This window comes from Kogia breviceps, chromosome 17 (genome assembly GCF_026419965.1).
Source record: "Kogia breviceps isolate mKogBre1 chromosome 17, mKogBre1 haplotype 1, whole genome shotgun sequence".
Lineage (NCBI taxonomy): Eukaryota > Metazoa > Chordata > Mammalia > Artiodactyla > Physeteridae > Kogia > Kogia breviceps.
This window is the reverse complement of record NC_081326.1, coordinates 75,107,472-75,123,541: the sequence shown is the minus strand read 5'-3', so window position 1 is coordinate 75,123,541 and position 16,070 is coordinate 75,107,472. Positions and strand designations below refer to the sequence as shown.

The 16,070-nt window shown below is 41.6% G+C and overlaps 1 protein-coding gene and 1 non-coding gene across 51 annotated transcripts in view; one reads left to right on the top strand and one right to left on the bottom strand.

Annotated features, from left to right (window-relative positions):
- PTK2 (protein tyrosine kinase 2) overlaps window positions 1-16,070 on the top strand; it is a 247,644-nt gene that overhangs the window by 105,863 nt on the left and 125,711 nt on the right. For 45 of the 50 annotated variants that reach the window (XM_067017365.1, XM_059043007.2, XM_067017392.1 and 42 more), the window contains 2 exons: window positions 6,854-6,933; window positions 9,217-9,279. In XM_067017365.1, the coding sequence (XP_066873466.1) occupies window positions 6,854-6,933; window positions 9,217-9,279 (143 nt within the window). The remainder of the gene's footprint in view (window positions 1-6,853; window positions 6,934-9,216; window positions 9,280-16,070) is intronic. The other 5 variants (XM_067017362.1, XM_067017377.1, XM_067017378.1 and 2 more) reach the window with 1 other exon arrangement.
- Window positions 14,578-14,684, bottom strand: LOC131744282 (U6 spliceosomal RNA). Its single transcript, XR_009332071.1, has one exon. It is a non-coding gene; the product is annotated as a U6 spliceosomal RNA (small nuclear RNA).

Sequence of the window (16,070 nt, the reverse complement as noted above, 5' to 3'; positions counted from 1 at the left end):
TTCTGCAAATAGTAGTGGCCGTTAGTTTTAAGGGCTCTGTCCATGTTTAGTCAAGAAGTTGTCGTATTAACTAAATGTGCATCAATGATGCTGAACTTGTGTAGGACCCATTTGGTACCACTGACATTTTCAGCTTCTGAGATGCCTGTGTCTGACATGAGGTTGTCATTGTTTTCTCCTACAAATATATGAAGGTTTAAAATGAGTGTATCCATCGGTTTGCTCTTAAAAAACGTTAACTGTAACATAGTTTGTGGCTTATTTGGCAAAAAAAGTTCCAGTGGGAAAAGCTGAAGAAGACATTGAGTCCAGCACCCTAACTTTATGGTTTGGAACCTAAACTGCAGAGATATGTGAGGGGCCTGGGCACACTTATATTTTGTAGGTTAATCTTTCTGTTATTTTACTCCAGTTTTTTATTTTTACATGTTTTTATTTAGATAATTGTATAATCAGAAGTGATTTCTTTAACTGTAGTTTCTTGGCCATAAAGCTTTCTGTCAGTTAAAACATTTTGAAATGGAAGCTCCAAGTGGGAAAGTTTAGTTTAAAACCTGACATTTTCAGTGTGGGAATTATTAGCTGTCCTTTTCCAGAAAGAAGTTAAAATTAAATATAGGTCTAAGTCTGATTCATTAGAAGACACATTTTCTGTACTTCTTTAATAGATTTAATAATGTACATATTTTTACTCCTTTTCCACTCCTGTATGGTTTCGGTGATTCAAAAAGTTCTGTGGTTATTGAGGACTTAGGTAAACTCTGTCATATTTATACTGTTCAACCCATAGTTTTTTGTTCATCCTTCTCTGTAAAAGACTTTAGAAATGGGAGGCAGAAATGGTCAATCTCTCACAGTCACTCTTCCCTGCTGCTCTTTTAAGTTTGCCTTTAGTCTGCCTCGGGGCCTTGGACAGGCTCTTTGGTAGAAATGCTGCTGTCTCAGGATCCCCAGCGCCACCACCCTCAAGTTCAGTCGCTCATCAGAAGGATTTACGGGACTCGGAGGTTGTTATATTTCTCGTTTTAGTTTATTATAGCAAAAGGATACAGAGGAAAGGCAGCAAAGGGAAGGGGTCTGTGGGGTGATGTCCAGAGGAAATTCAGTGGAAGCTTCCCCGGGTCCCTCCCAGGGGCGTCCCATGGCGCAGCACGTGATGTGTGACAGCGGGTGCAGAGGTTCGCCAGCCTGGGATCCTGCTGAGCTTGGGCGTTGAAGGTTTTTATCAGGCTCCATCTCCTGGGTCAACACCTGTGTGACCTCTGGTAGTCAGGCTCCAGGCCCCAGGGAGGAAGCAGGTGTTCCTCACAATCACATAGTATGTATACATTCTCCAGTCAGACTGGTACGGTGTGGCCCGAGGCTTCAGGTGGGCAAAGCCACTCTTACCAGAACATTTCGGGAGTTCAGGTTCCGGGAGGCCAAGAGCCAGTCATAATCTTGGGAATGTGTAGGGTTTGAGCAACCCAGGCCTCTGCTGAGTTAACATTTTTCTGCATGGCTCCTCTCTCCTTTCCTGGACTTAGATCATTTCTATTCATTCAGTAACTCTTTTTTTAAAAAATTGAAGTACAGTTGATTTACAGTGTTGGGTTAGTTTCTGCTGTACAGCACCGTGATTCAGTTACATATATATATATTCCTCTTTTTCATATTCTTTTCCATTGTGGTTCATTATAAGATATTGAATATAGTTCCCTGTGCTATACAGTAGAACTTTGTTGTTTATTCTGTGTGTAGTAGTTTGTATCTGCTAATCCCAAACTCCTAATTTATGCCTCCCCCCCTCCCTTTCCCCTTTGGTAACCATAAGATTGTTTTCTATGTCTGTGATTAACTCTTAATTTTAAGCGGTGTTTTCTATGTAAAGCCTTCCATGACACCTGTACATTTCTCATCCAATTTAAAAAAAATATTTTAAAATTAGTTTTACTGATGTATAATTTTACATACAATAAGAATCACCAACTTCAGTGTACAGCTCAGTGAGGTCTGACAGATGTGTATAGTCGAGCAGTTTCCACTGCAATCATGATATAGTACAATATAAAAATAGGGAAATTGACATTGACACAATACTACTAAGTAGACTACAGATCATGTTCAGATTTCACCAGTTTCTACGTGCGCCCGTGTGTTTGTGTGTAAGAGTGTGTGTGCGGTTCTCTGCAGTTTATCGTAGGTACAGATGCATGTGACCACTACTGTAATGAAGACACAGAACTGTCTCACCAGCACAGAGAAGCTCCCGGATGCTGCTTGGTCCCAGCCTGCCCCTCCCCTAACCCCTGGCAGTCACGGGTCTGTTGTCTGCACGTTGCATCTCCCTGTTATCATCTGCTGATAGAGTGTGCCGTTCAGTGAGAGCAGGCGTAAAGTCTACCTTCACCACTGTGTCCACAACACAGTGAGACGTGGGTTTTAGGTGCCTAATGGATTCTCTCGAATGACTTATTAGTGGTGATTGAGTTTTAATGCCAACGCCCTGATGTTCAAAAATTTGGATGAGATTTATTAGAAGATGTCAAAAAAATCCAGGAAACAAAGGAACCATATGCCTTTGGAATTTGAGAAATCACATTGGTTTGTGTGTGTGCACGTGCACTCTCAGCATTGGATCTTCTTTTTAAAAATTGATATGATTCTTCAAGTACCTCTAGTATATTTGTGGTTGCTTTTCCATTATATATGGACAAGAAAAAAGAAACAGTGGAAACACTTCTTGTCATACAGGTTTTCTAGCTTTGGTCATCTCATCTTATAGTCTGTTCTCAATGTAACATCCAGAGCAGTCCTTTTCCAATCAAAATGTACCCACCATTATGTCCCTGTAAATTCCATATACAAGTTTTATTCACTGCTGTATCTTGGAACATGGTAGGCATTCAGTAAATATTTGTTGAATGAAAACCTGTGAAATGCTATGTTAAATAACTTACTCAGTTGTGGAAAAAGCATTTGACTCAGTGAGATAACATAATTCTTTAATTTATATATTTTTATAGCTTACGTACACAAGAGAAAATCAAGGAGTTTTTTTTAATTGAGAACTGCCATTGGGTTCCTTCTGCATACAAACACTCCACTCTGTGATCTCACAGAACTCAGGGAGGAGTGCCTGACAGTTGAGCCAGCTTGGCCAACTGCCTCGGATCACTCAGGTGGTGTATGATAGAGATGGTTATATACACGTTTGTCTGCCCTCAGCCCCATTTTCTTTACACACACTGTCGAGGACTTGATAAATTCATGGAGCTGACAGTATTCAGAAGAGACCAGAACAAGGCAGAAGATCTCATGTGGTAGCCAAAACATTGACTTGTCATATGGAATAAATTATGGAGCAATTTGGGATTAGTACTTTTATTAGAGATGTGCGTGGTTTTTATATTAAAACCTGTGCTTTAGTTCTATTGCAGAATAAGGTGAAAAAACTCATGAATGTTAATATAATACTTGCCCACAGAAGGAAGTCCAGATACATCCTATTTTTTAGGCAGGAAATTGACATCAATATGGAAACAAATTAATTTTAAAAAAAACAAAGAGCAACATTCAGAGATCTTTGCTTGAAAGACTTGGAAATTTGCTGGATTTGGAGTTAATAAACAGTAGTAATCCATGGTATAAAAAAGAATACAACAAAATGACAGTGGTAAAACAAACTAAGACATGCATGTGAAGCCATCATGTTAGACCCTGGGGCTACCAGGGTTATGAGCTGTGTTTCTTACTGGTCATTAATCTTCCTTCTAGTGGAGAATGCCTACACTTTCTGAGAGTTCACAAGAAGGTATAGGAACACACTGAAGCTTGAGTTGTGGGGGGGTCAGTGGATGGGTTTTTGAGTTTTAACTTTAACGCTTGCTGTGTGACCTTGAGTACATTAATTATGAGTAATTAAGCTTTCTGGGTTTTATGTATAAAATAGGACTAAGGCCTATCTTGAAGAGTTATTGTACAGACTATAAATAATGTATCTAAAACAGCATAATACCTAACCCCTGGAATAATAAGTAGTTCCTCTGCTATCATCTTCATTCTTTTTAGGTTCTTTCCAAGGCTCTTAATTGGGGATTGTAGTAGGGTCCAACTCACAGTGATGCTGTGAATATTAAATGAGAGTTATGTATAAATCTGTCTGCATGGCAATGTGAGTATATTTACTGTAAGCGACTATATAGCTATATATACATGCACACTTAAATGTTCAATAAAGTGCATTTATTTCACAAATGAAAGCATGAAAGTTAGAAATGTTTTATAAAGAAGTGAACACTGAGTGTTAAAAAACCCTACATTTTGAAGAAAACTGCATGAGCCCAACATCAGGACGTGATGTGCACAGTGGTGCAGAGGACAGCCCCTCTGGAGCCTGGGTGACAGGGGCCTTGGCGAGGGGCTTGCTCTCTGTCCCCACAGAGGGCAGCTGCCACAGGGTGGGGTAAGGAGGAGGGGAGGGTCTGCTGAGATGGCTAGTTCCATCGTGGATCAACAGACTTGGCAGAAAACATGGATCAGTGCGCACAGTGAACGGGCCTCAGGCCGTAGTCATAGGGCTCTGAGTCGAGGGTAGTGGATTGTTGCTGTAAGAAAAACAGCCCTCTCGGAGCCCTTAGGTCGTGTTCACAAGTAAAGGGGTTTTCCATAAAGATCGTTAAGTCAGGTTTCTCTTTTTTTTTCATTTTTGCAACTAATATGAATTTGGTTTTGATGACTGAATGAAGCATGTGATTACATTTGTCCACCTTTGAACAGTGTTTAAAGATTATAGTAACTAATCTTAAGATAGTTTTGTAATGATGCACTTTCCTCAACATGTAATTGCTGTTCTGCTCTGGTTGCTTCAAAGTCTGCACCAAACCGTAAGCTAAGATCCACTGAATGCTTCAGTCAGAACAACTGTGGTGTTTCTCTAACTCACATAAATACAGTCTTTATTTATCTCTCCATTTTTGTGTTTAGTAATAAACCTACTTATGATGCAAAAAAGTTAGTTTTAAAATTTGGATTTATTTTTTGCTGTAGAGGAGAAGGAGCCAATTGAAGTGTAAACAGAGTGATTCTAGAATCAAAGCTTTTTACTTAATTTAGTGGGTTGAATAATTCAGTTCTATGGAATCAGTCTTAAATGCCTGCTATATTTAAGGAATAGAAATTACTATTGCTTGTAACTCTTATGGAAAATAACATTTACACACAGAGGTATCCAAACCCTAGTTTGATGACTTTATTCTTTCATTCATTTGCTCAGTCTTCAGTCAGTCAGTGTTTATGGACCACCTAGGTGGAGGTGCTAATGCAGAAAATGGAGCAAAGGTTTCAGAGGAAATGGCGTTTAGATCAGAAATAGATCACTGCTGGCTGAGCGGGCGTCGCCCCCATCCTGAGAGGAGTGAGCAGGTGAGCACACGTGCCTCTCAGGTTATATAGGCTCTGGTACGTTAAAGAGGGCATCCCCGTCTGAAGACTTTTATTTTCTCTGTAAGAAAGAGATGCGGCTGGGCGGCTGGAGAAAGTGTGAGTCGGCGTGTTGCCAGGCTTCCTAGGCGGGCATTGCTGAATTTCCAAGCAGTCTCAGGCGATCGTTTGAGGCTTGTCGTCATGGACGTAAAGCGAAGCACAGAGCAGAGTTTCTCCAGTTGCTCAGCAGTAAGCGTGGAGAAGGAGGTGGGTGGCTGGTTTCAGTATGTGTTGGTCTGGCCAGGGAATTAAAGTAACGGGAAGAAGGAGGTTGGGAGATTTGGGGGTCTTTTCAAGGGAAGGTTATGAACTATCACTGTCAGGTTGGCCAAGTAGCTAACTTGGGACTAGAAATCTTTTGAACAAGAGAACTGACAGGCTAGGTAGCCATAGTTGAAGAGCAGGATCTGTGGAGCTTTTCCTAGGGCAGAGGTCAACATACTTTTTTTGTGAGGGACCAGAGAGTAAGTATTTTAGGGTTGGGGATCAAGAGGCCAAGTGGAGGGGAGGGTATTACGGAATACTTGTTATATAACAAGAGACAAGACAGATTTCCACAGAGTTTTGTATTGGTGAGATTCATAATATAATAATTGAGTGCAGTTTTTTTGTAATACAGGTCTACTAATGAGAGGAACAGAGTTCCTTTTTGGGGGAGGAGTACCATTTCGCTCAATCGAGGTTCAGAATGAGTGCTCCCTGTCATCAGAATCAATTGCAGGTCTTGATCTCTTGATGCTAAGCTGTGAGATTTTACATAGTTCATCTTTGAAAACATCTTCACACTGACAAGTGCTCTCAGATGCTGATATCAGCCCCTCACCGGCCTTGGCTGGAAGAGGCCTTTGTACAATTTGTTGTGTTAGACCCTCCTCTTCTCTCTCTCTCTTTACATCACGCTTCAAGCATGTCGTCACTTTGCAGATTAGTCACTTATAGTCGATGGTTAGGTGGAAGCATATCAGCTGCAGGATTAAATGGATTTTGAAATAATGTTAGTTTTCTTTGCCTTTGCATTGAGGTCCAAAAAATGGTGCTGGGACTGTAGTTTGAGTTCAGAAAATATAGCCACTGCAGATTTGCCTGGAAATGGAGATCTCCCTTCTTGTTTTCCCTTTGACAGCATGGAGGGTAGAAAGCAGCTTGACGTTATTGTGATTCAGATGATGTTTAAGTGCTCATAGATCATATATGTTCTTCATAAAGGAAGACTGTTTGACTCTTTAACTATTCTTTGGTATGACTCATTTTATATCCAGCATCTAGCGTGATTATTGACACAGTGTGTATAAAGCATGTAAGTGGCACCCAGTAAACATTTACTTAATGACTAAGTTTAAAACATATTCTCTTACAACAACATTATTTTACCCATTCCTTTTTATTGTAGGTGAAGAGCGATTATATGTTGGAGATCGCTGATCAAGTGGACCAGGACATTGCTTTGAAGTTGGGTTGTCTAGAAATACGGTAAGGGGGTAACTAGAAATTGAGGTCTTCATTCAACAATGTTTTCTGTTATTTTTTCTAGGTATTTTCCTTTCCTGATAAAGATGATCAATAAAATACTGAATAAAACTTGAGTAAAATATGAAAATATTCTGAATTATGTTGACATTGCTAATTTTAGAATCTTTTAAAATATTATATTTAGAATTGAATGATTTATAAGACTACAAGTATGTAAGCAAGTCTAAGGCTGAGCTCCCCAGTCGAACCTTCTGTGATGAAGGAAATGTTCAGTATCTGTGAGATCCCATGTGCCAGCCACTAGCCAAGGTGGATAGTGAGTACTCAGATGTGCAGCGTGGTTTAAATTTGAACATAAATAGCCATATATGTCTAATGGCTGCCATTATGGGGGATGGGTAACTGAGAATGTATTTCTTATTTCTGATAACATTTGTCACCATTTGTCACATATTCTGTGCCACCATTTAAAACTTTGAGTGAAAGAAATATTTTACCTTTGTCAGGTATAATTTTAATTAAAATTTACCCCGGCTCAGGGCTTCCCTGGTGGCGCAGTCGTTAAGAATCCACCTGCCGATGCAGGGGACATGGGTTCGAGCCCTGGTCTGGGAAGATCCCACATGCCACGGAGCAACTAGGCCCGTGAGCCACAACTACTGAGCCTGCGTTCTAGAGCCCGTGAGCCACAACTACTGAAGCCCGCGCGCCTAGAGCCCGTGCTCCGCAACAAGAGAAGCCACCGCAGTGAGAAGCCCATGCACTGCAACAAAGAGTAGCCCCCGCTCGCTGCAACTAGAGAAAGCCCGCCCGCAGCAACGAAGACCCAACGCAGCGGGGAAAAAAAAAATTTTTACCCCGGGCTGCTAGTTTAAGATGTGTTGGTTAAATTAGCTGAAATTTGATTACGTGTACTCAAAACAGTTAGTGATAATTTTCCCAAGAGATCACTGTTTTTTATATTATATAAGGCTGTCAGATAACAGTTCCTACAAGGACCCAAAGATCATTAAGTGTAACTCTCAACTCTTCATTAAAATTTGTTTTCAACCTTAATTATATATCCCAGTAAAAAAAAAAAAAAAAAAAAAGGCCATCTCTCACTGGTCTCTTCCCGTTCCCGGCCTTTACAGATTTTGCTTGGGAAGCAAACCTGGCGCTCTTTCCTTCCCACAGACAATGCTGTGATGTATCACTTGGAAGAGGGGTCCAGAAGCGTTAGGCCCTACGTGAATGGCGTGCGCGCCTCTCTGGGTTCCACTCCCACTCTGGCCTCTCCATGTTACGTTCATCCTTCTCCTCCTCTCCCCTGTTTGAGGTCACTGATTTTTGAACTCTGAAGGAAAAACTTGACAAAGTAGTCACCCGTCCAGCTGCCCCTCCCAAACTCCTCCGCCACATGAATAGAAAACAGGAGAACAAATTAAGTGATCCTTTTTGGGCCCTTTAAAATTTTTTGTCGAAATCTAGTACTTTCGATTTTAAGTAGGCCAAAGAAAAAGTCAAACAAATTTAAAAAGCAAAACCAGTATTCACGTTATTACAGACAAGTTTGAAACAGTCTGGTTGATTACACATTCTCCTGGGAAATCACTTCAGATGATTTGTAATATCTGTGTGTTCCAAAGCAGCTGGAGCTAGACCTTGTCCCTTTGTGAGGTAACTGTGTACACGCAGACAATCCCACCCACTTGGGGCAGATTTTGCAGAGAAAGGACTTGGTTCCAGTAAGACCTGAAATTGCTTGAATATGTAACTTGGAATAAGAGGTAAAATTCAGACTGAACACTCAGCGAGATAGGCAGCACTTCTCTGCAGAGCCTGGTGCCTGTTACCTGGACTAGCCCACTGCTATGATTCTGCTTCAGGCCCCATACTGTTTCTTTAGTAACTGTGGGTCTTCCCAGGAGCCGGTGGGGTACGCACCGGCCACAGGGGCAGCCTGGGGTTCCTGAGGAAAGGCCAAGTACAAGTGGCGAATGTAGCTGATCTCTTTTACAGCTGGAATGTGGTTTCTCATTTTGCAAAGAGCCAGACCTGCTTCACTTAAAAAGGGAATGTGAGATTGTTCAGTAGAGATACGGTCCGTGTTAACTGATTTATGCTGCATTAGGATGTAGGAAAAATGCTGCGAATCAAATTTGTTCTTTATTCGTTGTTTATCAGAATGTTTGTGGCTTAGCCGCGTAGTAGCTAGATACCCCCCTTTCACAGTTTTTAATCATTTAACATCGCAGACATTCCCAATACCAATCCATGAGCGTGTATCTTCTCTGCTTTTAGGCGGTCGTACTGGGAGATGCGGGGCAACGCCCTGGAGAAGAAGTCTAACTATGAAGTATTAGAGTAAGTGCGGCCTGTCCAGGCGCTGCCTGCAAGCATTCAGAGCTAAGTCACTTTTCAAACTGTAGATTTTACTGGTTTATCTTTACTTAAAACTTAATATTAAATCTGAAACACTACTGTTTCTAAAACTTTTATATCCGGAAGAGGAAAGTTTTATTAAGAAATGAATTCTTGGTGACGTTAATTGTGTTAGCAAACATTTAAATTTGTTGATGTCTTAAGCTTAATATTCTTTGGCATGTTAACACATAAATAGTAAACTCTTCTGTCTCTGTAGATTTAACCATATTGGGATGGAGTTTCACTTCTAATTTATATTGAACTATGAAATTGTTATTATTTATATTCTCTTTATAAGTTTATTAGGGTTTTTTTTCCCCTTAGTTGAAAAACAGTGGAAAGATGGGAGTTATTTGTTGCTCATGTATCAGAAAATTTAGGATAAATGAATATTTTTCCAATAGTGAAGTTAATAGTCGTTAAGACTGTTACGTTAGAGTATTTAAAATGCATATAAGACAAAGTGGGGCTTATGTCTTGGGAGGCTGAAAGTTCTGCACTTTATCTATTGATAATTAATTCAGCAAAAAAAATCACTGATATTTGTTATTTCCAGTTTTATTTTCATTAGCAATGGTGCAACTTTTGGCCAACACTTTTCCTGGCCATATTATTACTGAAATTCTTGTGCTATTTGGAAGATGTTACGACAGTGAAGTAAAAGGTTGTCCATAAGTACTCTGTGATAATAGACTTGACATGGCTTTGGATTTTATTTGGACTTTCCAGGTCAGCCCAACTGCTATCACACTGGGAAAGTATATCCCACCATTTTGAAAACAAGATTTTACAGGGGAGGGATGGTCATTTGAAAGTAAAAGTGGAAGTAAATACTTCGGGGAGTTAGTTACGGAGCAGGTCCAACCACTTGCACTAATAACTGGTGGTAGACGTGATCGTTATTTTGCAGTCACACAAGCCTCCTTTGTCCCAATTGTGACAAGTGAGGTGGTGCCCTGGGCAGCCTGTCTCCTTGCGGCGCGGATTTCTCCCTTGGTTTCTGGACCTACTGTATTAGCATAATATAAGTTTCGTGACAGTGTGCAGCGTATAAGGCACTCACTAAATATTTGTGGTTGTGTGTTTATGGACACATCCATCACATAATGTTGTGCCTCTTAACAGATTAAATAAGGATGAAACGTGGAGTTGTTAGAGTTGAATGAAAACTTTTAGAGATCAACTAGGATATCTTAGTAGGCAGAATGATGTCAAGTAGAATTTTCCCTGCCCTTCAGTTGACAGCGTAGAAGCAACAATACCATTAATAACATTAAAAAAAAAAAAAAAAAAAAACCTAACATTCACTGTGGTTTAGGTGGTTTAGGTTTTTGTTTAAAATTGCCACATTCCTCAGCCTGAAAGACTCTTCCTACTGCTTAAAATACAAATTACCAGAATCAGAGGAATCATTGAAGGTCTTGTCTCAGGTACATACTAGGTTTGTTCTCATTTCAAATGGAGGTTTTTGAAAAATAGGAATATTTGAAAAATATCCGTTTGTTTCTTTGTTTATTCGTTCATTTAACAAAGATTATTGAGCATCTGCTGAGTCCTTGGCAGCTAAGTGCTGGAGATGCAGAAGTGGATAATCCAAAGTTTTCACCCTCAGGAAGCTTACAGCTGGAAGGGAGACTCTCAGACAGTAAGCAGAGTTGTAAAATAGTATAGTAGGAACTGAAGTAGAAGCTTGTAGAGGGTGTGGGGGTGGTGGCACTCCATGTCTGAGGTCTGATGGGAGATGCTGTCTAGCCTGAGTGGTGGAGAAGGAGCGTGGGCTGGCGGGGGCTGCTGCTCCGGGACCAGCCAGTCCCGGGAGAGAGCGCAGCATTTGCGAAGGCACAGAAATGTGGACGTCAGTTTACTGCGGGTAGCACACCTTGCCCGTGGGGGAGGGCGGGGGTGTGTGTTGTAAACAGCTCCAGGCGTTCTGACTTGGCCTCCAGAGGACTTCCGTCCTGAGCCGTGATGACTCAGTGAACCAGGTCCGTGACAGGAGGAGCTTTGTGATGGAGAATTCCATATTCCCAAATTGGAATGGTATTAAAGAAAGTTAAAAATGGAAGTAGGGAACCCGGAAGCTGTTGCATCCTTCCTTTCTCCTGGAGCAAGAATGAGGCTCTGACATGGACTCCATAGCAGGGGCAGTGGAGGTGGGAGTTTACCAGAGTCAGGGTCTACAGACTGGCTGCCTGGTTGGATTGGGGTGAAGAAGGCCAAGGAGGCATCTAGGGATTCTCGGCTTCCTGTCCTGGGCCAGTGGGCATGTCAGTCACAGAAACAATTTCGTGTTTGAAGCGAAGGAGGATAAGTTGGTTGGGACGTGTTGATTTTCAGTTCTGAGGGAACATTTGTGTTATTTAAATGAAAAAGGAAACAAGTGTTGGTTTATTTTCTGTGTTACAAAATCTCTAAAACCACAGCTTAGAAAAAAATCTCTGATGGTACCCGGTGCCTAGATCTTGGTTTCTAATATCATTCTTCAATGAAAGGAAGCAGGACTCCTGATCTGAGGGGCCAGGGGAGATGATGATGAGCCTAGAGCATCTTGTAGGGCTGGAGAGGAGCAAGTGCTCAGAAAAGCAGATGGTGGGGCTCTGTTAGAGCGTCACATGGGAGTCCCCGTGGCCAAAGGTAGGGCATTTGGGCAGCAATGAATGACTTAGTTTGGGGTTATAGCCCAGAGTATGAAATAAACATCCATGGGCCTAAATGAATGTAAATAATTGAATAAATAAATATAGAGAGAAGTGATAAATCTCCCACATAGAAGAATTCTAAGTAATTTATATAGATATAGCCTGAGGAGGCAGATCATAAAATCCCACCCTATAGTGCGGGCTCTGCTAAGTGACATGTGTCTAAAGAATACAGTGTGGAAGGATGTGTAAGTAACCTGACGGTGGAGCCATCTGACAGGCGCTACCTCAGCCAGGTGGTCAAGGTCAGCATCAACACCAGCAGTTATGCTGATGGCATGTGGGCCCTTGGTGGGATCTGTTGAGAATGACGCTTCCTCTCTGTGGTCTGCTTGCCCAAAACCCAAAAACCCAGTCCAGACTTGTGAAAAACAGGTTCTTCTCAGCTGAGGGACGTTTTACAAATTACCAAACCAGTACTACTCAAAACTGTCAGGATCTTTAAAAACAAGGAAAGTCTGAGAAACTGACACAAGCCAAGAGGAACCTAAGGAGATGTGATGATTAAGTTGGATCCTGTGAAACAGAAAAATGACATTAGGGAAAACACTGATGAGATCTGAAAGTGTAGGGTTTGTTAGTGATGATGTATCAGAACCGATTTATTAGTTATGACAGAGGTGCCATAGTAATGCAAGGGAAAGCCAGGTGTGGGCTATTCAAGGAACTCTCTGTACTATCTTTGCAACTTTTCTGCAAATCTAAATCTATTCTAAAATAAAAAGTTTATCTTGGGAACAGTTCTCAAAGCTTTCTGAGATGCTCTTCCCGGGTTATAATCCTCCAATTTGGCTCGAATAAAATTTTCCATTTCTTAAAAGAAAAAAAAAGGAACGAAAGAATTGAAGAGGAAAAAGCCAGCAGGTACTTAGAGATGATCTAAAAAGGTGAATCATTGTGCGGAGTTGGAGGAGGAGGGCCAGGTCAGTGGCTTTTGCATTGTAGCGTGCCCGGCTGTCAGAGAGTTGTCCTCAGGGCCACTGTGATGTGGACTGTGTCCCAGCCTGTCTTTGTGAGAGACCCACGTCGGAACGGGAAGGGTAACTGAGCCATGGCAGCTGGGCGAGAGCCAGAGGTGTCATGGGAATGAAGAGAACAGGTGCCTGGGGGAAATCTCTGTGGATAATACATTTGCATGTTTTTGGCAACAAGAAAAGTCTGTAAAAAAGAAAGAAAATGAAGAAGCAGGTGTCCATCAAGATGGATTTGGAGGCCTGTTTGGAGAGAGGAGTGCTAAGTTCAAGATTTATTTGAAATGAGAGTCAAAAATGGCATTAAAGTTGGTGTGAATTTGGCTTATTTCTAAAAATTACAGAAACGGAGCTATAGCAGGAGGGCAGATATGTGGAGGAGGGCCCACTGGAGCAGATTAGCCAGCGCCTCCGGGACTTCAGGGTGTCTGTGGGGTCAGAGGCGAGGAAAGTGTGGGAATCACCAGACGTGAATTAGGGCCAGTGACTATGGCCACCTGCAAACAGAACAAAGCAGTACAGCGTGATTTTGTCAATTAGAGGCCTCCTTAGAGGATACTGATGAGAAACAGAATTCTCTGTTATTCCCCAAATGGCCGCTTTGTATTAGTTATTCTAGATGTAAGATATTTAAATTAAGTAAACACGATGGTTAAGGAAAAGCAGGGGCGGTAAGAGAGGCCTCCAGTTCCTGGCTGTTACTGTGCTGGTGTGCTGTACCTACTTTCTGAATGCCTCTGCTTCGGCCTCGCCATAGGGGGCCTTCCTAATGGCGTAAGTTGTGTGAGTTCACTACCCCCCACCTCCGTGTGAGAAGTGGGGCGGTGGAGGGGGCCCTTGCAGCAGGTTGCTGCCCTGTTGGCCGGCTCTTCCACTTGCTGTCCTGGATCAGGAAAGCCCTGGGTTTCTGTTTCCAAATCTGTAAAGTAGGGACCATGGTGACACCTACCCACATACGGGGTTGATGTGGGGAGTTAAGAGAGAGAATCATGTCAAGAGCGTAATGTAGTGCCCGGCACTGAATAAATGTTGCCTGTAATTATCATTGGGATCATTATCCAGAGGAGAGAGTTTAAACACCTTCCCATTTGGGGGCTGTTTTATATTATGTAAATTGTACTTTTCGTCTGTTTTCCATTTGTTTATGTTTTTTTCTTATTGAGATCTTTGTCATACTAACCCATGGTTCGTCATATTTGTTGTATATATTCTCTCCCAATTTGTCTTTTATTTATTTATTTATTTTAAATTTTTATTTATTTTGGGGTGCGTTGGGTCTTTGTTGCTGCGTGCGGGCTTTCTCTAGTTGTGGTGAGCGGGGGCTACTCTCTGTTGCAGTGAGCAGGCTTCTCATTGAGGTGGCTTTTTTTTTTTTAACATCTTTATTGGAGTATAATTGCTTTACAATGCTGTGTTAGTTTCTGCTTTATAACAAAGTGAATCAGCTGTACATATACATTATTTCCCCATATCTCCTCCCTCTTGCATCTCCCTCCCACCCTCCCTATCCCACCCCTCTAGGTGGTCACAAAGCACTGAACTGATCTCCCTGTGCTATTCGGCTGCTTAAAAATATGGAATGCTTCACGAATTTGCATGTCATCCTTGCACAAGGGCCACGCTAATCTTCTCTGTATCTTTCCAATTTTAGTATATGTGCTGCCGAAGCGAGCACTGCAGTGGCTTTTCTTGTTGCGGAGCACGGGCTCTAGGTGCCTGGGCTTTAGTAGTTGCAGCACGCAGGCTCAGTAGTTGTGGCACGTGGGCTCAGTAGTTGTGGCTTGCGGGCTGTAGAGCACAGGCTTAGTAGTTGCGGTGCATGGGCTTAGTTGCTCCGCGGCATGTGGGATCTTCTCAGACCAGGGATCAATCCCGTGACCCTTGCGTTGGCAGGTGGATTCCAAGGAAGTCCCCAGTTTGTCTTTTAACTATGATTATATAGCATTTCATCATACAGAAGTTTTTCTTTTTTAACGTGGTAAAATCTGTCCGTTATTTTCATTCTGGTTTTGCATTTCAAGACCTAATATTTGTTCTAAAAGTTTTGTGGATTTATTTCTATTTTTACATTTCCAAATGTGTGGATATTTTTTTACTTTAAAAAAAAATAAATTTTATTTTATTGATCGATTGGATTGATTGATTGATTGCTGAGTTGCCTCTGTTGTTGCGTGCAGGCTTTCTCTAGTTGTGGCGAGCAGGGCCTACTCTTAGTTGTGGTGCGCGGGCTTCTCATTGCAGTGGCTTCTCTTGTTGCGGAGCATGGGCTCTAGGTGTGCAGGCTTCAGTAGTTTTGGCTCGTGGGCTCTAGAGTGCAGGCTTAGTAGTTGTGGCTCACGGGCTTAGCTGCTCCACGGCATGTGGGATTTTCCTGGACCAGGGCTCGAACCCAAGTCCCCTGCATTGGCAGGCGGATTCTTTACCGCTGCACCACCAGGGAAGCCCTGTTTTCTTTTTAAAATTAACTTCTAGCTTAATTGCATTTTGATCAGAGAGTATGATCTCTGTGATAAGAGCTTCTTTGGCTTTTGTTGAGTCTTTCTCTGTGGACTAGTGTAAGATCTTTTTTTTTTTGTCATTTATTAGAAAGACACTATAAACTTACAAAAAGTTGAAGAATCTCCTGATTTTGGTCTTTTCTAGTTTCACCATGTCTTAGGCTTGGATTTCTTTTTTATAAGCCCAACTTGGAACAAGATGTGTTTTCCTGATTCTGTGGATTCATGTTTTTCATCTGGAAAATATATGCCATTATCTCTTTAATTGTCAACTGGATGTTTTTTCAGCCTTTATATCTCTTAACGTCTTTCATATTTTTTATCTCTATTTCTTGTGGCGGTGTGTGTGTGATTTCTTTAGATTTGTCTTCTAAATCCTTAACTCCCTTTTAAGTAGTGTCTTCTTGACATACCCTGTCCTTTCGGTTTTTCACTTCACCACTTACATTTCTCACTTTCAGAAATTCAGTTTCCTGAGATGTGTAATACACTCTCCATTCCTCGTAATCTTTGTTGCTCACGTATGTGATTGTGCCATTTATTTCTTCAGGCTTTTCACGCCA